At 35.2% G+C, this 26,691-nt stretch overlaps 1 protein-coding gene and 2 pseudogenes across 4 annotated transcripts; all 3 read right to left on the reverse strand.

Annotated features, from left to right (window-relative positions):
- Positions 1-1,421: 1,421 nt before the first annotated feature.
- UGDH (UDP-glucose 6-dehydrogenase) lies at positions 1,422-26,691 on the reverse strand. 4 transcript variants are annotated; one of them, XM_015597602.2, is made up of 12 exons: positions 26,561-26,691; positions 18,148-18,316; positions 12,214-12,315; positions 9,358-9,558; positions 8,855-9,052; positions 8,242-8,389; positions 6,258-6,352; positions 4,675-4,805; positions 4,311-4,444; positions 3,811-3,902; positions 3,586-3,696; positions 1,422-2,757 (listed from the first exon to the last, which is right to left on the reverse strand). In XM_015597602.2, the coding sequence occupies exons 2-12, from the start codon at positions 18,310-18,312 to the stop codon at positions 2,647-2,649; spliced, it is 1,488 nt and encodes a 495-aa protein (XP_015453088.1). In that variant the 5' UTR covers positions 18,313-18,316; positions 26,561-26,691; the 3' UTR covers positions 1,422-2,646. The 4 variants fall into 4 exon arrangements, with proteins under 4 accessions (XP_015453088.1, XP_006922506.1, XP_015453087.1 ...); XM_006922444.3 differs by lacking the exon at positions 26,561-26,691 and adding an exon at positions 25,949-26,092; XM_015597601.2 differs by lacking the exon at positions 26,561-26,691 and adding an exon at positions 25,771-26,087.
- On the reverse strand, positions 9,143-9,261 carry LOC112471568 (annotated as a pseudogene).
- On the reverse strand, positions 15,511-17,558 carry LOC102880376 (annotated as a pseudogene).

Raw genomic sequence — 26,691 nt, forward strand, 5'->3', positions numbered from 1 at the left:
TTCCTATTCAAACTGCTGTGACCGTGAGCAAGTTACTTAATCTTTCCAGCCTTCAGCCTTTCATCTGAAGGGCAGATGAAGGAATTATCCCAAAGGAATTATGTAAGGAATAGATGAGAAAATGCACCTAAAGGGCTTAGAGTAGTGCCTGCTCTATAATGCTGTTAATTACTCTTAGTGGTTTCAGAAACAGTAGTTCAGTGTGACCAGATTGTTAACGGTGTCCAACAGAAGTGCCCATCATTTCCTAGCCAGCCACTGTGCCATTAAAATATTTGTGTAAACATTCATCTCATGTAATCCTTATAACAATTTTTTTAGTTAGAGATGAATTATTTCTTTTACAGATGGTGACACTTAGCCAAGATATCACATGCTAGTAGATACTGAATTCAAGATATAAAGCTGAAAGTCTTAAGTGGAATAACACGATTTTGGAGAGCACATTGTTGGAGAGAGATTTTAGTTTTTTATATACCCTTCTATAGCTATTTGAATTTTTTTTTTTTTTTGCCATTTCCATGTATTATTTTCAGTTTTAATTATTAGCTAATAACCTCACCAATATACATTGGCCCCATCAAAAAATTACTAGCTAATAAAAATAGAAACAGTGTACCAATTTTAAAAAATGGTCTTTTAAAGTTCTTAGTAGGGGAAGAAAAGGCTAACCATATTCTTGCAACTTTTCACACAACAGTCTCAAATTGCTGTGTTACCTCTCTAGTTACTGGGGTTTTATTTCTTCCCATCACAAACATCAAATATACATGGTTCTATGAGCCATCTTTTGCCCATTTTCCTCCACTTACCAATTCTCCTAACTTTTAATCAATAACTGTATTTTACATGTAATTATCAATTGTAGGCATTGAACAATGCTGCAACTAAAAACCAGTGCCTAATTCTAACTGCTTTAGCAAGACATTTTTGGATTATAATACCTTTACTAGAATATAAAATTATTAAGCAATATTTTCAAGAATATTTTCAAGCAGAAATCTAAAGCTAATTCTAATTAATAAACTCATCCTTCCAGATCTTATGAGTAAGGAATCATGTTATGTTCCAACACTCTGATGTTTGTCTCTTTCAAGGGTCTGCAAACTTTTTCTTGCAGTGTCAGCAAATATTTTAGGCTTTTCAGGCCAAGGGGAAAAATTGGGGACTTAAGTAACCATTTAAAATGTAATCATGGAAAACTGTAAAAACCATTGTTAGCTCACAGGCAGCTGGCCAGATATGGCTCATGAACTATAGCTGGCTGGTACCTGGTCTATTTCCTAATTTCCCTTTCTTGCATTTTTTGAAAGTATAAAATAATGCCCTTTTCTTTAAAAAGTGATTTTTTTTCCTGCCTAATGTCAGACTGTCATGACTCAATAGTTACTTACACTATGATAAAAAATACACTCACACAATTGTTGATGCAGAATATTTTATTTATGTATTTGATATCTGTACAGATGTCTCTGTTCTCATCTTCCATTTGTCTGTTCTTATTGAACTACATTAATTCCCAAAAGATGAGGCCTGTATCTATGTGCTTAACTCAGTTTGTACACTCTCAGTACAGCATAAGCAGCAAATGGGCATCTGACATATTTCAATAAAAATAAAATAGAAAACAATCAAATATAAGTCAACAAGAGACATAAGAAGAAAGCAGATGGAAATACATACAAAAATTCTTATTTTAAAATTATGCTATATATAACTCATAAAATCTGTGTCTTTAAGTTTATACATGAGCTTATATTGGTTTTCTTATTTTAAAAAGGGGAAATTGCAATGAATAACAGAAATAAGAATGCAAAGTCAACGTCACAAATATTTTTGGCTCTTGAACTAAAAAAAATAATAGTGAGGAAAACAAAAAGTGAAGAAGAATGGAATAGACCATATTATTGATTTTTCTCTTCAGCTAAAAAAGAAATTGCCTTTACTCTTATCTGGACTGATTGGAAACAGTAGTGACGACTTTTTTGGGCCAAAAAAACCAATGAAACAGCTCATTAAAACAAAAAGGTTACTTCTAACATGGAAACATAGGAAACATAAGCATTAAAAAAAATAATAAAAAAAAAAAAAATCAGGAAAAGCACAAAAGGCCCCATTTTATCTATTGTATCCTCCTCCTAAGTTCCTAAAGACAAGAAATGGCTTGGAAAACACCTTACCCAATTAAGCCAGAAACCTCTAAGTGACAATCTCTGAAAGGTTAACAGGGTTAGCCTTTTATGGTTTAGAATACATATTTAATGACAAGTAAATAAACTGATGATCAGAAAAATTGAAGAGTACCTTTCCCTTTACAATGTGATATTAAAGTGCTGCCTACGAATATTTTGTAAGTAAAAAGTGTTTAAAGTTTAATTTTTGTTTTACAAAAATTGACACCATTAAAACCAACATGATTATTTGCCACTCATCCAATCACTGAGGTAACTATATTATAAAAATGTGTAAAAAATATTCTAGATTCATAATTACCAGATATGCTGATTCCCATATAGCTAATGTAAACTGATTATTAAAAAATAGTTTTGTTTCCTTAAAAATACTTGGTTCATTTACCACTAAATATCAGAAGGATATTTTCTATCCTGAAGTACTAAAAAAATTATAAATAAAGATTGGTAAGGTCTATACTTTGGGTTTCTTGTTAGGTGGATCTTGAAGACTAAATTTTGGAATTTCACTAGAAGGAGCATATGGAATTCTCTTTGAAGACACCTTTTTGCCAATTGTTTCAATCTAGGGGGGAAAAAAAGATTTTAGAAAGAAAGCTATTAACAATTATAACACATAAATGTAAAACCTCTATAATGAAGTGTAATGGGGGGAACTTATCACACTGCTCTAAGAAACTAGCTGATAGCAATCTCCTGGCACATTTCCTTATCCTCCCTGACCTCCACCTGAGCCACCCACACCCATACTCACTGCTGTGAAACAGATGCAACAGGTAAATGTATTATTTGCAGGTTTTTGTCAGTTTTCTAAGCATTCCATAATTAACAAACTCTGAATGAGAAGAGGGCCAGTACCACTGAAGCTCCCATACTTTTCCTTCAGACCTCTCATATCTAGGACAGTGCTAAGCACTCAGAAAGCATAGGATCCTATACCAACAAGTGACAACTATATTGCATTTTGCAGTTTTCAGGACATTTGTATAGGAATAAAAGACCTGGCCTCTGAGAAGGTCAGTGTGATACAGACAGTTCAGTAGAATAATCTGTGGTTCAAAGAAAAAAATGTTTTTAATATTTTCTTTCTTAATCTTTGTGATATGAAGTAAGGCAGGGCACATTTTGTCCCTATGTGATAGGCAACTGATGACTTCCTAGATACTGCATAAGGGAAATAAACATTGAATGACCTGTAGATCACAAATTTAAGGAAAGAATGGAATAGGTACAAAAATCCCAGAGACATCCCAGAGAACTGACTCGTAATCATGTTGCCCCAAAGTCATGTTACAGCTAAATGAGAAAATATTAAAATTCTAAAATGCAAAGCCATTATTAAAAAGCAAATGACCAAACAAACAAAACCAAACCAGTCCATGATCATGATTACCTGGAAGCCAATGGTTTGTAGTTCATTGTGGAGCCCATCCAGGACACGTCGTCCATCAAAAATAAAGGCTGGCTTCAGCATTTTTTTGTGAATATGTTCATAATCTAATTCCTATAAAGACAGTACCAAAAGAATAATTAGAACACCTACATGAGGACATATTCAACCTCAACTATCACTAGAAAACCTCTAAAATTTTCCTTAATACCATTTCTGTCACCTCACCTTAAACATGTCCCATTCAGTGCAAATAACAACAGCATGGGCACCATCACATGCTTCATATGGATCCTTAGAAATGGTCACAAGTCGGGACACTATAACAACAGCAGCAACAAAAAATTGGCAATAGGAAAGGAGTTGTTTGAAACTATGTATTTTAAGACTAGGATTACCAGAGGAGTTGAGAGTTTGAAAGAAATGGAATGGTCTGGTTGAAGTGTGAGTGAGGATAATGATGTGGGGCCTGCAGCACCCCCAACCTTGCCCCAGAAGTATCTCCTTGGAACCTCTAGGGCTTTTTAGAATATGCAGAAAAAAATCATCAGAGTAACTTCATCACTTTAAATTAAAGCTGACAAAACAATACCTAAGAGTTTAATTTTAGAGAAATGAGGTCAAAAGCAGGGCCTGCCAATGATATAAATGATAAAAACTGAATAAAGAAAGGTTTTTGGAGAACAAACAAGTTTTAGGGCCTATATTCATGAGACTCAAAGCCTTACCTTGGTCATCCTCTGAAACTCCTGGATGAGAAAGATCCACAACTATTTGTTCCCTTGGTACTTTTGGATCATATATATGGAGGTGTGCACCTTCATCCATCAAATATTTGCTAATATATATACTAGAAGATTCTCTGAGGAAAAAAAATCAGTATCACTAAGCTTTTTAAATGGCATATATTCTAATACCTTAGGGTTTAATATTCAGGGAAGATTCTATTTCCTGTGAGGATATAGATGTTCACTTTATTTTTATTGTTTATATTATATATATACAGGTATTTCACATACTCATGCACCATCAAACAGCAGAATAAGATGTTAACACTCTGAACAAGGTTGAAATATTTTAAAGAACTGATACCTCGTATCACCAGTGTCCTTTTTGAATGCAAACCCCAAAATAGCTATCTTCTTATCCGTCACTGTATTAAAAAGACTGTCTATAATCCGGGAAGCAAACCTTCTTCTCTGGTAGTCATTTATATCTATCACCTGAAATTACACGTACAATTATGCAATGATTAATTAAAAGAGGTACAGCTTGTGCCATACATTGCTCAGAGTTTTATGGCGTATACTACTGTATGAATCCAAGCCTTATAAATTAACAGGAAGCAAAGATTAACCAACCTCTTTAATATCTACAGATTGAAAAATAAATTACTCCCACTTAAAGCTATACTAAAAATTTTATTTTTCATATGGCTTATCTTTCCAGGTATCAGGCTGGAATGAATGTAAAGATAGGGAATACAGCTAAGTTTCAACCCCATATGAGGATAGCCTAAATAAGGCACAGAGAAAACAGTGTTCTCCTTAGTCAATTTCTGCAGACTCTGTGGAAGCAAGGCTATAAGCAATCAAATTCCAAAGTACTCCCTCATATGCTTACCCCCACCCTCATCAAAATTGAGTGTGAACAGAAAGTGGACAAAGAACAGTCAAACAGCTGCCTCTGGAAGAAGCATAATACCATGAACACTTGGCAATTTTTAACTAAATGTTATAAGTAAAAGTCTCTGATCACTTATCTGTTATTCTCCTAAGAGTTTATAAACAAGACTTCATACTGGTGACCAGATAAACATAAGGAAAGAGACTGTTTTTGTGGGGTTTTTTTTAAGACTCCAAGCTTCTAGAGAGTGTATCAAATCCTGGGAACTTGGGAAATAAGCCCAAAATGTTGGAAAATCCAGTTTTTATCTTCATTTTCCCCACAAAGGACAGTAAGATAAAGCCATCATGATGGGCTGAGTGAAACAAACTTAAAAGTGTACATTTCCATTTTTAAAAAGTGCATTTCCTTACATTCCCACTCACTGCTGACATCTGAAAAACTATAAACTTGGGGAAATATTTGGGAAAGGTATATATACTGGCTGCTATCTTGGACAAATTACTTAACGTCTCTAAGTTTCAACTTTCTCATCACAAATGGGAGATGATGTTAGTAATGAGAACTAAAATGAGCACTAAGCAAAGTACTTAAGAGTGCCTGGCACAGAGTAAGTACTCAATAACCGTCAACCCTATTTCCAATTTTGGAAAGATTTTTTAATTTTAGCTCTGTGAATCTCAAAGGGACAAGACAAATAAATATCAGAACATGCAAACCACTGGCAGTCATTATAATATAGGTTCTTCCATTATTTTGATTTTATGCCATTCAAGGTAGAGAATTATAATTTAGAGTAAGTTCTTGCTTTACTCTGGGAACAAATTTAATTATAAAATTAGAAGAAATACTGCTTTATCAGAAACGTCCATCACAACTGATTAGCAAAGAAGACAAAAACACATAAACCCAATAAATAAACCTAAAATAAAAAATTGAATATAATAGTTGAATTCCTGGAATAAATATATCCTATCAAAAACATTTCACAGACAAAGGGTAACATTTTAATTAGAAATTAATAAGTTGTTGACTATAAAGATTAATACCTGCTGCCAATAATGAGCTACTTCAGGCAGATTCAGAGCCTCACAGAGATAAACCAAATTCAGAACATCTTTTTGAAAGCAGCTCCCGCCAAAACCTAAAAAAAGAAAAAAATGACAATATTTTCATTTAGTAACCACACAAGTGAGTAATGTGACAAATTTCCATCACGCTAAAGCAGAGGGCATATCCTAGGATTTTTAATACTAAAATTCGGATATTGGAAAATCAGTGGGCTTATAAATTGTGTGAAATTTGCAAGCAAATAATAAATTCTATAAATAAATTCCAAATAATTTTCTAGCTAAAAGTTTATTATGGCTGTATTTTCTACTTTTTTCTTCATTCATCTGGTATCATTGCCCCATATATCTAACTCTAGCATAGCGCTGACAAACTTTTATGAGCCAGATAGTAAATATTTTAATTTTTGTGCGTCATACAGTCTCTGGCACAACTCTTCAACTCTGCCTTTGTAGCTCAAAAATAATCACAGACAACATATAATCAAATAGACATGGCTATGTTTCAATAAGATATTATTTGCAAAAACGAGCTGTGAGCCCACCCCGTTCTAATGCAATACAGTATACAGTGAGGGTTGGCATGAACTCTGGAATCAGAAACACCTTGCCATTCATTAGTTTTATGACTGTGAGCAAGTTGCAAAATTTTCCCTGATCCTCAGTCATCTCTATAAAGGAAATACCAGCACCTTCATAACAGGTTATAAGGACTAATAATGAGATATATAAAGTGCTGGTTCAAAACTTGGCACATAATATGCCTTTAGTAAATAGTAGCTATTTTTATTAAATGGTAGCTAGAAGAAAATATCAAAAAGAGAAAAAGCCAAAGAAAGCAGTACTAGGAAATGGCATAAGGCCCTAGAAATACAGGAAGAGCTGCCTATGGCCTAATCTGTAAAAGGCTCTATTTACTTTTACATCAACTTTATTAACATATATTAAAAACAGTCAGTTTTCATTATACCTGGTAGTTATTTCTACATAATTGCCACAAACACTGAATTAGCAAATACTGAAGCGCTGCCCCTAGGTGAAATTCAGTGTTAAATTCCTATGAGTTTCTGGTCACATTTTTATCAACCAATCAATACATAAAATTGTTTTATGTGTCTCTGTTTAAAGATACCTTATTTAATATGTACGGTTGATTCATTAACATTGAACTCACAGCCAACAGCACTGTAACTCATGCAAAAATGAAGCTTATCTAACCAAATATATTTTCTCCCTAAGGCATATCACAGCTTTCTGGCACTTCAGAACACTAGACAGCACTTCATCAATATACGTGGGGGCCATTTTAAACAATGAAATCACCAACAAAAAGCACAAAAATGCAAAAGACGTGGCACTTCATACACCACAAAAAGAGCGCATGTTTGCAGTACAAAAGCTGAAAGAAGGCAAGAGCATTGTCTTATTTAACTTCAGCTGGGAATGTATGTATCAGGTGACTCAAATATTTTGCTGCTCTGTTTATGTCTGCAAATGACCACAAAAGCATCACAAATATTGATTTTGGGGTTACAAATAAATTTTAGTGAGTAAACTAACTCACAAATACAGAATCTACAAATAATGAAGATCAACTGTATTTCACCAAGGCCACATTTCCAAAAGTATGTTAGTAAGAAAAGCAAATGATAGCGAATTTTTTACTACCTGCTTTGATAAGGCATTACTTGAGTTATTTATTATGTGGTCTCCCAAATTTATTCTTCCTAAATGTTCTTACTAAATACTAATATATTCCTCCTAAAACACTGAACTATGTTTATCCTACTAATCAGTCAGTAATTAACTATTGCCTCATTAAAAAGTCCCTGATAGGATAGGCCAAAGGCTATACATAAAATAGAATAATTATTTTAAGAGCATTAAGTTAAACAAACACTTCCTTAAATTTAGAGACCTAGCTAAATGAACCCACTTTATATACCAAATATTTTCATTTTACCAACACTGGCTTTCAGAAATTTATTTCCAATTCTCTGGTCCATTCCAATGGCTGTCGCCACCTCTTCTACATCAGCTCCTGTTGCTTCACAGAGTGCACTTATAGAGTTAATGCTGCTGATTCTCTGGGCAAGAAAAGCATTTGCTGCCTTAAAAAATTTTAAAGAAAGTATAATGAGCTAAAACAGCAATTTTATACATCTGGATTATATTTCATTCAGTTGATGCATATTACTGAGAGAGATATAAAAGTTACTGATGGGCTGGCTCAATTTGAGAAGGCAACGGATGGATTGGTAAGGAAAAATGTTTTATTTAGAAAAGATGTTTACGAAAGATGATAAAAAGGAATGATTTTAAAAATCACTATTTTAATGTATCCTCAATTTTATCTTATTTTATTAAAATTTTAGAATTTTCCAGAATATTTTATACATTGATATTTGATCCCCCAGTGAAAATTATTTCATAATTATTTCATAATGGATAAGAATATTATCTTCAGAAGCATACCTTTTATTAATATTAAGAAAGTAGCTATGTAATTTATCAGGTTTAAGAAAAATAAGTCCTTCCCTTTAAATTTAATGGAGAATTGAATGCTATGTACCAACCAGTTTGGAAAGTTCTGAAGACCAAGTATTGGTAGTGAGGATCTTTTCTTTGGGAACCCAGTGCTCATACACAGCACACAGTGCCTGCACAGCAATCTGGCCTTCTGGGGTTTCATCCCCTCCAATCAGTACTCTGTCTGGGTTCTTTAGATCCTTGATGGCCGTTCCTTCAGCCAAGAACTCAGGGTTGGACAGCACCTAGAATCCCAATGCAAAGAAAGTTTTGTTTTGTTTTGTTTTTAGGCCAGGCAGTCCTTGGTTGACCTCACAGATTGCAAGGACCTTGTCAGCTTACAATCCCTGGTTTTCCTAGGTGGTCTCCCATCCAAGTACTAACCAGGACCGACCCTGCTTAGCTTCTGAGATCAGTTGGGATTGGGCTTATTCAGGGTAGCATGGCCGTAGATGCAAAGAAAGTTTTAAGCTAAATTAATTATGGACAACTTTAAGGCATCAATATTTACATATGAAAAACTAGATTGTAATGTTTCCTTTTTTTATACCTGTAAATTCAAGTTGGGTTTCGTGTTTGCATCAAATATTTGACGAATACTTTCTGCTGCCCTCACAGGAACTGTGCTTTTCTCAGTCACAATTTTGTACCCATGTGAGTTTTGCACAATGCGTCTAGCACAAGCTTCAATATATTTTAAATCTGCTGCGCGGCCTTTACCCATTCCATAGGTTTTGGTTGGAGTGTTCACCTGGTGAAAGTATATGGGATTAAAAACAGATTATCTGTGAGACGCTCAGTGATTTCAAGATAGGCCTTAGACCACTAATTAGCTAGTCAAATGGGAAGTTAACTACAATCAGTGCCCTTGACTCTAACCCTCTATTAGTTCCTCGAAAATAATACATTTTATAAATATAATCACCAGAAGGAATAGGTTGAAGCATCTGGAGAATTCATTCAATAAATGTTTGCTGAAAAGCTAATATACATGGTCAGATACCAAGGCAGTCAAGTTATAAGCCAAGCTCTGAGTATATAAAGATGAATGAGACAGTTCTTCTCCTAAAGGAGTTCATAATCTGAAATGAAATGTAAATTTTCTCTTCTTTCCTCTCTCTATTGTATGTAGTATATTATCATGGTCTTTAAAACTAAACTTTAAACTCCTTTTTTACTTTCTATTTTTATAGACTTACATCAATAGTTTAAAAAATATTTACAATATCATTCACAAATGCTTTCTTGGCTCATAAAAGCTACAAATTATCTAGCACCTTCAGGACACAGAATACTATGTAGACAAAGACTAGCAAATAAAAGAAAAATAAATCATGAGACCAGAGTCTAGGCATTCAGTTTTGGCTTAGCTATATTGTATAACCTTGAGGAACAGTGGCTGCCTTTGCCTCAATGATCTCATTGAAAAATGGGGATAACGCACTCTCTAAAATCTAACACATAAGTTTTATAACACTCTGATAAAAATAAAAGTACTTTGAAAAGTCTAAAATTCTATACAGGAATAATTTTTGAACCAGTAGTAAGTAGCACCAATTCTCTTCTCTTGACAAGCTTATAACCTAATGGGAGACTTAAAGGAATCAAGCCAAATAAATTAAAACTTGAAGATTGAGTTGAGGTGTGAAAAGCAGGAGGAAAAAGTTGTTTTTATGCATGGAACAACTTAGGAAAAGAGTTAGTCATAGAAGTCAGGGTGCAATAGAGTACAGAAGAAGAATGACATCTGGCTAGTGGGATAAGGTAAAACATGACAGTGATGGGAAATGATCAAATGGCTTCCTCTGGTAAAGGAGCTCTGAAGATAACAACTGAAAACTGATTTGTATAAAACTATTCCTATCTGGAATTTGCCTGAAAATAATCTAGGGTGGGAGGGAAGGAAAAGAAGTAGTAAATGAAACAAGACCAGCTATGATAACTGTTGACAATGGAGAATGAGTAAATAGGGGTTCATAATACTACCATGTTCTTTTGTATAAGTTTGATATGTTCCATAATGAAAAGTATACAAGCAAATAAATAAAAAAAAAAATGAAACTGACCCAGAGAATGGAAACTAGATGTGAGTTATAATGACCCTAACAGGCACACAAAGTGATAGCTTGGAAAGATTCAGGGCAACTCATGCTAGAGAGGCAAATGTAAAATCAGTTATCCGTGCCAGACCACCATAGACAATACACTATTTTTAAGTATTTTTAAGTTGTTTTTTTTTTTTTTTTTGCAGAAAATTTCCCTATTGCTATTCCAGGCTCTGGTTATCCAAACTAGAGGAATAAGATAACTTCTTAACTCCAAGTATCTAATGACTCCAAAGTATTTTCTCATTTTCTCTGCCTCTACCCTAACCTTACGCAAGCTTAAGTAGAGGATGGGTAGGTGAGTCACAGAAGCTGTACCAATTTCTGAAGTAATTAAGGAAGCCAAAAAAAAAAAAAGAAGAGAGAGAGAGAGAATTTATAACAGTTTTAGCACTGGCTTCATTACTACTTTCTTCTAAAGTTCATATAGCTTCACAGTACTGCTTTTGTCTGACCAATTAGAAAACAACCCTTTATCAATGACTTAGAGTCCTTAACAATATGTATAATCAATTCAACAGCATCTACTCTCTATGGACCTCATGGTGTTTCTTTCCTTTATCTCATAGGACCCAGTCAAAGTTCACACCACTGGCTTTCCCTTTATTCCTTAAGGCCCTAAAAGTCTTGAATTATATAACACCCTATATCAGCCACCAATCAGTGATAACTGTACCATCACACACAGAATACTTGAGTAGATGGTTACTAGGACATCAAAAAATAAGTTACCTTGGTTCAAATATTTTATTACCAGAGTTTACTACCAAACATTCGATCTATTTCTTTTTCATTACAAAGGTACAACAGTTTAACCATATGATGACCTAAAGGTGTCTGTGGACAAGCCTGATAACCTAATCAACACATGCCAACCTCCAATTAATTTAAAATGACTTTTGGAATATAATTTATCTAGACAGGAGATGCCTGTAAGTTTGCAGGTAAACTCTGCCTGATTCTCTTTACCTCACCTCTACCAACCAGTAGAAACAAAAAACGATGAAATATATATACTATTACCATATGTGCTCGCACATTACCAGCACTTCCTAATTCTAGATCTCAGACTAGAACTTTCTCTTAGTTTATCTGTTCAATAATCTGAAATGACGTATTTGACCAAATGGTCATTAAAGAATTTGGTGAAGTGTTGGACAAAGTTAGCGACAACTAAAATTTTACTGGGCAATGCTATACTGGGCAATGCTATGGCTTAATACAATGGATTTACTATTAAAGTAAAACTTCTATAAAGATAAGAATACATTAAAACTCACACAACAAAGGAATATACTTACAGAAATAAATACAAGATCAGCTTCTTTAATGGCATCATCAATATTGATAGAAAAAAATAGGTTTTTTCCTCGACAAGATTCTACCACTTCTTTTAGTCCTGGCTAAAAAGAAAAAGAGTTGTACATACTGTTTAGTAGTCATATGAAATAACCTAATAGTATAGAATTACATGTGTTAAAAGCAGAAGTTTATACTGTAATTTAAAGGCCTAGACTTGCTCTCAAATAATACCTTTGTAGAAAAATCAAAGACATATACTAAAGGCTGTAAATGTACACTGTGTAACATTACTAAATAAAGCAAAATTGAACTTACCATAATTAAAGCAGTAGCTCACTTTAATGCTGTGTCATTGTTTACCATGTGCCTGACTGTTTCATAAGTTAATAATTAACTCTGAGTCCACACGATTATCAGAAAATTCAACATCTTCTGTGATTTCAAACAAATGTTGAATTTTGCATTATCATTATGAATTTAGGTTTTTACTCCCCAAGAATTTAGATCATACAACTGCTTATGAAACAGTCAATATTTACACATACATAAATATCTATTTTTTTCTAAGTCTCTATTGTAAGAAAAACATTCTAATGAAAATTTTGTTTTCCCATACAATGTAACAGGAAATATAGTAATATTAAGAATATTAAGCTGCGCAACACCACCTAAGAAGTATTCTTACAAAAATAAAATAAACAAACGAAAAAAAATACTAGGTCTAAATCTAATCAGACCAGTCCAATCAGCAAAATCCAGACCAAAAATTTCTACAGGATAAACAATCTGGTTTCTGCAACAAATAAACTAAAGAGAAAGAAAGAGAGAGATTAAAATATCTTTATGGAGCTTGCACTACTCTTCTGGCTTTTGGTTCACCTCTGAAATACTCTTCATTCTCTATGGTATTTCCTCCTACACCTACCATCCATTAGAGTTTTCCAGAGTTCTATCCTTGACCCATGCTCTGTTCTTTCTATAAGCTCTTCTTGGGAGAGCTCAGCTTCACTGATTTTTAACTACTACCTGCATAATCCTAACTTTACATCTCCAGCCCTGAATCCTTTGCCTAAACTTTTGATATATATCCAACAGTCTCCTGAGCACCTCTATTTGGACATCCCAAAGCCTCTATAACTAAATAAAACCAAATAGAATTTACCATTTCATCTCCCACCACCCTCCACAACACCCTGAATTCTTGATCTCAATAAATGACACAGTCATACACTCATTATCCAAACTGGAAACTTGGATATCATTCTAGATTCCTTCCCCTTCTTATATTATCTTACATTATCTACTATGATGTCCTACTATTTCTCCTTCTAAATATTTCTCTAGTATAGTGAGTCTCAGAGTGAACAGAGTGAAGGCGGAAACATTCTCAAAGAGGCTGTGTACTTGAAAGAGCACATTAAATATTATAATTATATATTAGTTATCATTTCTCTATCAGTGGCCATGAGTTAAACCTTAGTCACCAACAGGGACTTCCTAACATGAAAAAGCAATGCCACAGATTTTTATAGTATCTTTGAAAACATATCTATTTGGTTGTATATTTAAAAATGCATTATAGAAAAAATGCATTATAGGATACAGATTTACAGGAGAAAGTTGACTGCAAATATCTCCAAGGTTGCTCTGGAAATAAAAATATTTCTTTTCATTGTCCAAGGTAGGTCAGTATAAAATTACAACTAGTAACAATATATGTTACTCAATAAAGCAATTCAGAAAGCAGCATGAACTCTGCCATTTCATTTTTAAACCTGCCATTCATTTTTCTTCTTTTATAGTTATTTCTGTTTTACATCACTAATATGGCCAAGGAAATGTGCAGGATTAGTCACATTTACGACATAAAGAATAAATATGGAACAAAGGCCTAACATATCTTTGAAAATGAATAATCGGATCATACAGTTCATTTCCCCAAGTTTTTTTTTTTAACACAACCTTATGGAAATCTTTTTTAAAATTTTTTATTTATAAATTTAAGGAATAACTGACGTCTAAGAAAGACACATGAAAATTATAAGCCTAAAGTCATTTACTTGCTAAGAGGAAAATCATTCTACTTGCTAAGAAGATTTCTCCTAGAATTTTAAAGTAGTAGCGCCCTGTTTTTAACCTGCAAAGCCAGCTGATTTGGGGAAAAAGATTCCATCACTTCCTTTATAGGCTACATCAAATAGTGCAGAACTGAAACAGCTGTCTATATTATCATCAACTAATTTTCATATTAAAAGCAAGGTGAAAGTAAGACTTTAGAAACCAAATAATCAACCATTTAGTTAACTAATAACCATTAAGTAAAGACAATGCAATTAAAGGATTTGTTTTGAGAACTCACACACTGCTTTTAATGAGCACAGTGTTAGCTAGATTTTCAAATCTTTTAAATTCTATTTAGAGAAATTTAAAGAAGAAAAAATTTATGTATGAAATAAAAGTGTGAAACAACTAGAAATACTTTTGTTTCTTTGTTTATAAAGGGCAAGTTATTGAGAAAAAACAAGATATAGAAAATGAATCATTTTAGATCTTAAATCTCTTAATATAACTATATACCCTAAATTTAAAGCACTGAAGTCTTAGGAGGAAGAGTTTCAGATTTCAAATAATAGAAATAGTAATATCAATAATAAGAATCTGGCTAAATAAGAACTTGGCCAGGGAATATGCCCAACCAATTAATTTTCTCCAAAAAAATGTATAATTCCAAATATTACAGATGGTGTATACTTTTTTTTTGAGTACAAGACACCCTTTGGTAGTACAGAAAAGTACATATACATTAGTATAAAAAAATTTATAGCTCAATTTTCACAAGTGAATACACTTGTGTAACAACTATCCATCAAGAGTTAGAATATTAACAGTAAATCAGAGCCTGCAATGTGCCCTCTCCTAGCCACTACCACCCTTCAAATTACCATCATGCTGAATTAGATTAGTTTGTCTATTTTTGAACTTTATACAAATGGAATTATACAATAGGTGTTATTTTGTGTCTGGCAACATACTACTTTTGTGAGAATTTAACCATATTCTTGTATGCAGTAGTTTTATTGATTTTTTGTAGTTATGTATTTTAACAGCTTATATGCAATATTCATATATATTTCTACAATTTGAAAATCTAAAGAATTTAAAAATAAGATTTGATATTTGGAAAAAGAACAGTTTTGCAAAATGTATATATTGTCATTAAAACTCCACAGTTGGAAAAAAATACAAACAGGAGATATGAAAAATTTATGTAAGCAATAGCTTAGTTCATACCATGCAATTAAAAGTACATTAATCAAGATACACAAGTTTTTTAGGTTCTAAACTGAAGGATTTTTTTTTCTGCAGAATCCTTAAAACCTGTGGCACTTAATATTTGTTAGCCTTTCTACTGAGAGGTAAATTATATATAACAGTGATGAAAAAGATTAACACACCGGTTGTCTATTATTAATCATTTCAACTTCACTCAACAGCAGCCAAAACTCTTTTTTCATGTTTTTGTTTGTTTTCCTGATAAAGTTGTGCTACCTGACTATTGGCTAGACTGTTTGGATTTGCTTCATCCAGCAGAGACTGAATTGATGTTAAGATAGAAGATATATTATATGTTGGACTCCATTCTGAAGAATATCTAAACATATGCTATCACCAGCATACATATTTGGATAAAATATTTTGGATAAGCACCTAACAGTTGGTGGTTTATTTGGATATTCTTCAGAAAATTTTATTACTTGTTTTAAAGCACTATCTTCAAAGAGTGTCCCTTCTGATCAAAATATAACTGCATTCTACTGCATGTTATTTTCAGATGATGTGCCACTGACACCATAGGTGAGTCCTGTTGCAACCGCTTGAAATCCCACATGAGCCTCCTCTGGGTGGGAGTCAACTCATGCCCCGCAGTCAGTCTGAAAGACTCACTGATTTTCAATGCAGCATAATGTTTTACTGCAGGATTTAAACTATAATTTATGTATCCATTCTACTGATGATGAATATTTAGGTTGTTTTCCATTTGGGTTTATTATGAATAGCACTGTTAATATCTGTCTTTTGGTACACATATGTATGCATTTCTGTTGGATATACAGTTTAGGAGTGGAATTACTGTGTCATGGGCTATACATAGTTTTAGCTTTAGTAGATACTGTCACACGGTATTGCAAAACAGCTGTACCAATTTACATTCTGACCAGCAGTGTATAAAATTCCAATTATTCTAAATCCTTGTCAATATTTGGTATCATCAGTAGTAATAATTTTAGCCATTCTGATAGGTGCCTTTTGTTTTTTAAGACTAGAGTACACTGCTGGCAGAATTAGTTACTAAATGACTGGATACAAATATGGCTTACAGCATTTCAGATGACTTGTAGCCCTTTTATGGATATCGGAATTATAAAATGCTTTTTCAAGTTATCATTCCAAAATGTTTTTAAAAATTCCCCAAACCAAATATAGTAGTAATGTTATACTTATAACAAGGAAAGAAATGCTATAATATTGGGGTTTTAAAGAACTATCATCATAGGTAGGTCATTTGGTAGAAGAAAGGGTAAAGCACAAACGGAAGCTACCACATACACAGAGGGTATTTTTTTAAAATCTTAAATCTGATTCACATGAGTAAATCCATGATGTTGAGTTGCCACTGTTCTAAGGGTGCTTTTTCATGGATTTTGTTTCACAAACCTATAAAGAGCAGGAAGATTTATCCTAGATAGATCTGAGTTGAGACTTCCCTTCCAAAGGCCTATCATGCCCAAAGACTATGGCTGACAACAGTCTTATAAATAACAAAGCATTTCTATCCAACGTTTATATATATGATACATTGAATTCTACCATGAAGTTTTCAAATGTTTCCCTATTGGTCTTCAAGAGCATATCAGGAACTCATTTTACAGTGAAATAATAAAAAATGGGACCCAGCCAGCTTAATAAAATAGTTAAAGCATATTTTCTCAACTATAAATTCTCTGAATTCACATAAATTTTGAAGTTCCAATTAAACAAATTTGTGATATTAAACACTAAGTATGAAAGACACCATTTATCCATCTAAGGTTTACCTGATATAAGTGCAATAATCCAAAAATGTAACACACTTACATGAATACTATAAACATCTATTGTTTTATGTTTATAGAATACTACTTTTTAATTTTACTATTATAATATGGTAACCATAGTAACAGACAAAATTAGAAAACAGAGAAGAGAAAAAAGTACCTATACCCTCACTGCACTAATATACACTTCTTTCCACTTTCCTTGGCCATACACTTCTAATATACTTCTTTCCACTTTCCTTGGCCATACTTGACATAATTGTAATTAAATTTTTTCTGCCCTGTAGGGAGATAAAGCTCCCCAAATTCAAAAGAGTGCATGGTTTATCTCGGGAGGCCTGCTTGCATAAAAAGGAAAAGGCTGGTTCTGTGGAATTCCAGGAAGAAGATTAAGTATAGACAAAGGGAGTGTCAAAGGGAGTGTCGAAGGGAGTGTCAAAGGAAGTGTCGATTGTACCTCGAGCTTCAGGATGTTACTTTAATTATGTTATCTTGGGATACACAAAGGAACAGATTATGTATAAAAAGAAGCATAAGAAATAAACTCAGAGAGACAGTGTGAGATCTGTTCTCCCTCCTGCACCCTGTCTGTCTTCTCTTTTTTCTCAGTCCCCACTCCCCCATTCAGGTACCCGGTTTGACTTGGTCGGCTGGCTTCCGACACTGCCCCCCGACATAATTGTAATTACAATGTCCATAACACTGTATATCTAAATTTTTTCATTTAATTTCTAATCAGTTGCAGTCATAAATTTTTACATCAATAGTAAATTATTTAACAGAAACAGTAAGAAAACAAGAAGCTTAAGAAACAAAGAGTTGCTTAATATAGTTTACCTCATAAATAGGAAGCGTAGGAGAGTTCCATGCATTAATTCTTGATTCATTGACATCAACAACTGTTACCCTGATTTCAGGGCACATCTGAGCTATGACACTACATGTGGGTCCACCAACATAGCCTGCACCAATGCAACAGATCTTCTTAATTTCAAACATCATTATACTAGAAGGGAAACAGTAAGATTATTCCATTAAAAACAGAAAATTTAAAGAAATCACATTGCACATTCATCACTTGATAAGAACTGTCAGGTGACAGATATATGGAAAGATTTTCTACATTCACACTCATTAAGATTTATGAAAAGAGTGATAAAAAAGAACATTCCAACTGGATGACCTAGCCTATTCTCGGCTGCACTAGCATGAAACATGGAAAAAATTACAGTAACTGATATTACTGGAGAAGAGCCACAAGATTATAATGACACAATATTTAGAAAATCAAGAAGCAAAATAAAACCTTACTTACGCCTCTAATACAGTAGGGCAACTTTGATGAAGGAAAAGTTCAAGGGTGAACATACCAGTGCAAATCTTGCTTAAATGAATATTGGTATACAAAGGTCGGCCTTGAGATAGGTTTAGACTAACACGACAAATATTAAGATTAGTTCCATAGTTCAAAATTGGCCTCTGAGAGTATATTCCCCACCCAATCTGACTTCAGCAGTTTATTTTCAGGTATTTGACAATGATCTTAAACTCGTTTTCAAAGATAAAGGAAAGTAATTTCTGTAGTTACCAAAGCTGTTACACAGATTTTGATAGGTTTTCAAAAGCCATTAAGTAAACTGATTCACACTAATCAAAATTATAAAGAACAAATTTATACATAAGAATGTCAGTTTATTCATTATAATGAGAACAAAAATTGTGAAACTCATCAAGTTCTTAGAATTTTAGTACTTGCCAAGTCCTAATTCATGGATTCCAAAGAAAATAAAAATGGTAGAGAGTTTAAGAATTTATTCATATACTCCTGCATAGATCAGAGAAGGCACTCTGGAAGGTTCATCTAATTACAAAGCCTAGCAAGTATATTCCTATTATGAAAAAAGATACACAAGCACATAATTAAGATGATCCAATTACCTTTAGACTGAACCTGTATTAATCAAACAGTGTTCTAATCTTCATTGTTTCTCTGGGTATATTTCCCTGCTAGAGGAGAATGAGCTGACCAACCCATACAAGTATCCTGGTCTGTATTAGTAAACAATTTGGCTTATAAATTGATCTTTATTGGTCATTATTAGCAGATATCAACTCATAAAGTCTGATGTCTAATGACTTTTTTAAACTATAAAAAGAAACAGAATTTTAGTTAAACAGTATATGAGCAGACTTTGGAATCTAACGATTCTATAAAAGAAAGCAAAATTCTTAGTGATATACATCAAGAAATTTTTTTAATTTATTTTTTTGTTTTGAATAGGTAATACATTCATATGGCTCAAAAATTCAATCTGTATAACAAGGTCTATACACTAAGAAGCCTCACGCCTACCCATCTCTATCTACTTTGCTATCCCCTACTTTGCTTCCACAAGCAACCCCTTTAGTAGTTTCATGTGTATCCTTCCAGTGTTTTCAATACAGTACGGTAAATAGATATGTATTAATAATCCTTTCTTTCTAAATTTAAAAGGTAGAATACCATATATACTATCAACATTTGGCTTTTTTCACTTAAGGTATTCTGAAGACCTGTTCATTTCCTCTCCTCTTTCTTATTTTTTAAGTTACACTGTATTCCATTGTGTGGATGTACTTACCAAGAAATAGTAAAACCATGCTAAATCTGATAGATTCTCTCCTTAGTAATCTAAATAAGTAGGTTAAGAGTTCCCTACTATCACTTGTATAGCCATAAAAATATGATATTCCTGTTAAACGTTTAGGACTCCAAGATTAACCCCAGCAAAAATACAAAATTTACTTTGGCAACCATCCATGTTTCATTTTTCCTCACCCTTTACTTTTCAGTTTGCCCTTTATCACTCTTCAGGCCTCAAGTGCCCTATATGCCAGGAGAAAGAGAAACTGCACAGGAGGAAAACACTGCATTGGGATTGCTAAGTGGTTAAGTTCAAGGGAATGTTCTGAAAAGCTCACAACTGTGGAAGGAACACCTGAGCCTGGAGCAGGCGTACCAAAGATGTAAGATGTGTCTCCAGCATTCATTCACTGCTGCTGTTCCCTCCTCTATAATAGAAAAGGCTTGGTATCTGTTTTCCAAAAAAGTACTTCAGGCCTTTTCCCTTCTTCACCTTCATGAAAAATTAATATTCCCAACTGAAGGGTCTACTGTGTGGGCATAGCAGAGGCTTTGACCATAGAAAAATATAGGTCCTGACACTTAAGTATTTAACAATTTATGTAGGAAATAATTCCATCGAAAAACATTACAATACCTTACTATACGTAACTGTCACTACTGTCTTGTGTACTGTGGATACAATAGTGAACATGGCGGATACCATTCCTAACTTTACATAGTTGTATTCTAGTAGGAATGCACACAAACAAAATAATGGCAGTTGTGATAAATTCCATATAAAGAAAATAAACATGTTGGAGGAGCGGCTGTCTATGATTAAAAGACTTCTTTAGATAGGGTAGTTAAAGAAAGACTCTGAGAAGGTGACTTTTAAACTGACTTAAAGATGGAAAGGAGTTAGTTGCACCCAGGTAATATGGTTAAATTATAAAAAGCAATATAATTGGTTGTCAAAACGAGTGTTAAGATTGAGAAGGAAAAAAAATCAAAATAAGAAGACATCTACATCTAGGCAAAGGCGGAATCTAAGGTTGGCCTAAAGAATGAGTAGGATATAGAAAGAAAAGGTAAGTTGGGGAGGGCATTCCAGATGAGAAGGAAATAAATAAGGACTTACATATGGAAATGAGTCTAGGAAATTTAACTTTGGGTGGTGAATACGTGATGCAATATACATATGATGTGTTATTGAATGTACACTTGAAACCTGTATAATTTTATTAATCAATATCAGTCCAATAAATTTAATTTTAAAAAAAGAAATAGGAAAAAAAATAAGAGGAAATGAGTCTAAAGAAGTGAGATCTGCCTAGTTGGGCCAAAAAAATTGGTATTAAGAAGTAGTGAGTGGCAATAATTGTCTCCCAGGGTGGAAATAAATTGAAAGTGGGTCTTGGATGCCCCTTTCAGGAAAGCATAACAATAACAATACATGAGGCTATAATTTAATACTATAAGGTAACTTATATATAGCTGAAAGTAACCTAAAAACCAATGGCATTAATAGTGTAGCTAAAATCTAACAAACACCACTAAAGGGAAAAAAAAAGGAAAGGGGATTGGCAAGGGGATCAGCCTGAAAAGAGGGAGTTAAGAACAAGAATAAGTGTTTATTTCAGCATTGTCTAGAGAAGAGTGGCACAGAATTTAGAAGTCAAAAGTATTCAAGTTTCAGAGAGATGGCGCAAGAATAGACTTTCCCAATGCTTGGACGGCATATTCTCCAATGATTCCATGTTGCCTTATGAATTCAGATTCCCAGGAACCATAACACTAACAAGGGATGGCCTGGATTTGATACACAAGTATTTCAGGCACTGGAATAAAATCTCCCTACGGTGAGAGCAAAGTTCCATTCTAGTGTATTCATCAGTCTTTTATGAGTATAATTATTATAAGCTGACATTTAAAGTGTCATTAACTCTGGGTCCATGAGGGTGTAGGGGGGAATCTACCTTCCAGATACGCAAGGCTAAAGATCAAGTCCTGAACTATGATGAACATGAAGAACTACCACACACTGTAACACCTTTACTAGACAGCTAGCCAACTTTTCTCTCTAATTAAAACCAGTATATCTATACCATGCTCATGGCCCAAGCAATCTATAGATTCAATGCAATCCCTATCAAAATACCAATGGCATTTTTCAGAGAACTAGAATAATCCTAAAATTTATATAGAACCACAAAAGATCTCAAATAGCCACAGGAATCTTGAGCAAGAACAAAGTTGGAGGTATCACATTACCTGATATCAAACTATAGTACAAGACTATTCAAAACAGCATGGTCCTGGCATAAATACAGATACAATGATCAATGGAACAGAATAGAGAGCCCAGAAATAAATCCACATCTATACCCTCATTTAATATATGACAAAAGAGGCAAAAATATACAATAGGGTAAAGACAGTCTCTTTAATAAATAGTGTTGGGAAAATTAGACAGACATATGCAAAAAAATGAAACTGGACCACCCTCTTACACCAGATACAAGAATAGACTCAAAATGGATTTAAGACTTAAATGCAAGATCTGAAACCATAAAACTTCTGGAAAAAAACATAGGCTATAAACTCTCATATGAGCAATTTATTTTCGGATACAGCTCCTTGGGCAAATGAAACAAAAGAAAAAAATAAACAAATGGGACTACATCAAACTAAAAAATTTTTGCACAGCAAAGGAAATCAACAACAAAACGAAAAGACAACCTACTGAATGGGAAAAGATATTTGTTTTATGATACATCTGATAAGGAGTTAATATCCAAAATAAATAAAGAACTCATACAACTCAACAACAACAACAAAAAACGAACCAACCAATTAAAAAATGGGGAGAAGAGCTGAATAGATATTTCTCCAAAGAGGAAATACATATGAATAGATATATGAAAAGATGCTCAACATAACTAATCATCAGAGAAATCCAATTAAAACCACAATAGGATATCACCTGATACTTGTCAGAATGGCTATCATCAATCAAAAAACAACAAGTGTTGGTGAAGTTGGAGAAAAGGGAACTCTCATACATTTGGTGGAATTATAAATTGGTACAGCCATTGTGGAAAACAATCTGGAGGTTCCTGAAAAAATTAAAAACGGATCTACCTTTTGACCCAGCAATTGTACTTTTGGGTATTTATCCAAAGAAAACCAAAACAATAATTTGTAAAAATCTATGCACCCTTATGATCATGGCAGCATTATTCACAATAGCTAAGATATGGAAGCAACCTAAATGCCCATCGACAGATGATTGGATAAAGAAATTATGGTTCATATATACTCAGCCATAAAAAAATGAAATCCTACCATTTGCAATGACATAGATGGACCTAGAGGTTATTATGCTGATTGAAATAAGTCAGATAGAAAAAGACAAATACCATATGACTTCATTTATATGTAGAATCTAAAGAGCAAAAAGAACAAGCGAATAGAAAACAGACTCACAAACACAGGACAATCTGGTGACGGCCAGAGAGAAGGGGGGTTGGGGAGCTAGGAGAAAGGGGTGAAGGGTTAAAGTACAAATTGGTAGTTAAGCGATGATCACGGGGGTGGGGAGTATGGCATAGGGAATGCAGTCAGCAGTAATGTAGTGGCTATGTGTAGAGGCAAAGGGGTACTAGAGGGGGGATCATTTAAGAAACTATATAAATGTCTAACCAATGTACTGTATACTTGAAACTAACAATAAAAAAAATGCTTAGAAAAAAAAACCAGTATATCTAGAATACCTAAAATCTGATATCTCAAAGTATTTTTGGACCAGAGGATCTTTGGGGTTATCACTTACTTCCATAGCCAAGAGGTTATTAGGGCAGACTATGCCCTCAAATCAAGCAGAACAGGTTCTGCTAAAATTCCTAATAAACATGGATTGAACGTCTATATGAGGCAACTTGGGCTCAAGGAGTTCATTGTTTAATAATGTGCTCCCAGGCTAACAGTTCTTATCTGCTGCTGTTCACCTCACCACCTAGAACAGTGGGCTCTCAATAAATATTAATTGAATGAATGAGTAACTCCCCATAAGGGCCTATCTTTCTGAGATGAAGCCGGGTTGGTATGTGAATATATTTAGTTCAGATGGCTAATCCTAGTATTTTTGTAGAGACTGTCCAGAATCCTATCATCTCCTCTTCTTCAGTATAACTTCAGCATGTCTTCCCAGTTACTTTTTATCCACTTTGATTGCCAGGCTGTATTCAGCTTACCTTACAGCAGCTAGGGTAAATTATTGATACCAAGTGAACCTGTATTATAGAACTGCATGTGGGTATCCCTGCATTGCTATTTCCTAAGTATGGCTTATAGATGACAATAGAAAATTTACAGAAGGAGGTAGATATACAATTTGTGCAAACCCAAATAAATTATCACTTAGAAGTTTCAATAAAATCATTAATAAGCTTTAATATGGAGCATGATACAGTGTTGGTGATATATTTTCCCCAACACTGATGTCTTCTGATTTCATTTTCTATTTCTACTTCTATGTACCCTCTGACCCTCTCTACTGTGCTGTCAGGGAAATGGGAATGGTTACTTACTTTATAAGCCAGTTTGAAATGAGTTTTTACCTCTGTATCTTGGGAAAATCACAAAAAAAAAAAACAAAAAAAAAACAGGCCATTCTAAAACTACTCTTCATTTAAATTTTTATAAATTCAGATCAGTATTTCAATCTAGAAGACATGGCTAACAAATATCCCTCTTCAGTATATTCTGCATACCCAGTAGCTAAAGAAATCGATGTCATAGCTGGATACATCTTCATGAATCATTTTAATCATTTCCAAAAATTAAACACTAACAGATGCCTGACCCAGGAAAAATACTTAACCAGTGAGAGGGTGTTAACGTTATAGCTAAAAGATATCATATAGACTGTAGAAACAGCAAGAGAGAGAACTGAATGTGATTATTAGTTAAAGATTTTATGTTAGAGAAAGAAATGCAGCAATGAGAAAAGAAATGAGATCCTTTCAGTCAGGGCTGTCTACCACTTACCTTGAACTAGATGCTGGGTACAACCAAGCACATCTCAGAACAGACAGTAAAGCTCTTTCATTTCCAGAATCTCCCTGAAGAAACAGACCAGACTACTGTTCTCCATTTCTTAGAGGATATTAAGAAACTCAAAGACTCACTGTGTCTTTGAGGGCAGTCAGTGGACCGCTACTCCCCTGTATATCCGTGAAAAGCTCCCTACCCGTGAATTCCTCTTTTCTGTATACCAGAATTCTCAATCCTACTCAATCATTTTCCTATATAAGAGGATTCAAGCTCCCACACCAACACGATCTCCTAGAGCACCCAAGAAAAGCCTTCCCTGACATGAAATAAAACCATCATACAGTGGCGGCCAACAAGGGATTCCAGGCCAGCCCAGATGTGACAACAGAATGTCTTAGGATTTCGCCCTCGAAAGGGTTTTCTGGCTTCGTATTCTCTTTAGTTTCTTAAGAAGTGACGTGAGGAAAGAGGCAGAGCCCCAGGTGATCAGACCTTACACAAACAAAGACTATAACTCTAAGAGCAAAATGGGGTCCCTAAGCAAAAGACCGCTTCCTTCAGTGGACGTTCGGCTTTCTGAGGCGCCGGGAAAATCTCACTTAAGTCAGAAAGTGGAAAAAAGCAGAAAGAGATGCGGCTGGAAGACTCGAGAGTCTTGAACATAAAGCCCAACCTATCCCATCCCCAGGGTAAAAGATCCAAAGGGCGATTCCCGCTCAGAGTCCAAAAGAGGAGGTGAGGGTCGTGAGATGGGAAGCCCGGGACCAAGCACAGGAAGCTACCCCGAGCAGCGCGCACACCTCGGCTGCGCTCCCTCCACATGCTGACGGAACCCCTCAATATCCCGACCTCGCGGCGGGGCCAGCGGGGGAAAGGCCCATTACCAAGCACCGAGCGCGGCTTCTGCTCCTATCCGGACCGCCTGGACAGCTCCTCCCTCTGGGCCGCACTCCTGCGATCCGCCAGATCTCCTCTTACCTCACCCCGAGTCCCGGGCCCGGGCCCGTATTTAAAGGCTTCTGCACAGGAGGGCGGAGGCTTCATTCCTCCCTAACCAGACCTTCCCAGACTCTTCCCTCCGTCGAAACCCTGCCCCTCCTCCCGCCACAGTAGGCCCTATTTCCTACAAGGTCGGAGAGCTGGGAGCGGGAAACCTGCCCCGCCCCTGGCCGAGCCTGGGCGAATCCGCTCCGGCCAAATCAGCGGCTCCGCGTCTGCCGCGAGCGGCGCTGGGCGGAGCTGCGTGAGTAGCGGGTTAACTTTCGCTGCTGGACTGCGGCCCAGGCTCGTGGTACACGACAATCAGAGGCAGTCGTGTTTTCTGGACCCGTTTCCCTCCTGTGTCTCGGTCCTGGCTGACGGTCGGCGCTGAGGTGGTGCCGCGTGCGCGCCAGGCCAGCCATACTCGGAGTGTGGGGATACGAGTCCGGCTGAGGCCTGAGGTGACCGGAATGTCGCGTCCCTCTTTTTCGGTCTCTCCAGCAGCCTGGAGGTCTGGCATTTGCTTAGGCCCAATAGACCTGGCGGGTTAGACCCGGCCGGCGGCCTACTCCCCTCCCACACCCTTCAGGGCCCTGGGGACAGCCGCACCCTGCAGGCCCACGGCCTAAGTTTTAGTCAGATCCCTTGCGACTCGCCGCTTCTGGAAAGGAGGTTCCTCACGTCCGGCGAATGCTCAGTCCGGTCATGCATGACTGGACCAGTTAGTGCCCCCGCCCTGA

This window comes from Pteropus alecto, unplaced genomic scaffold, assembly GCF_000325575.1.
Source record: "Pteropus alecto unplaced genomic scaffold, ASM32557v1 scaffold57, whole genome shotgun sequence".
Lineage (NCBI taxonomy): Eukaryota > Metazoa > Chordata > Mammalia > Chiroptera > Pteropodidae > Pteropus > Pteropus alecto.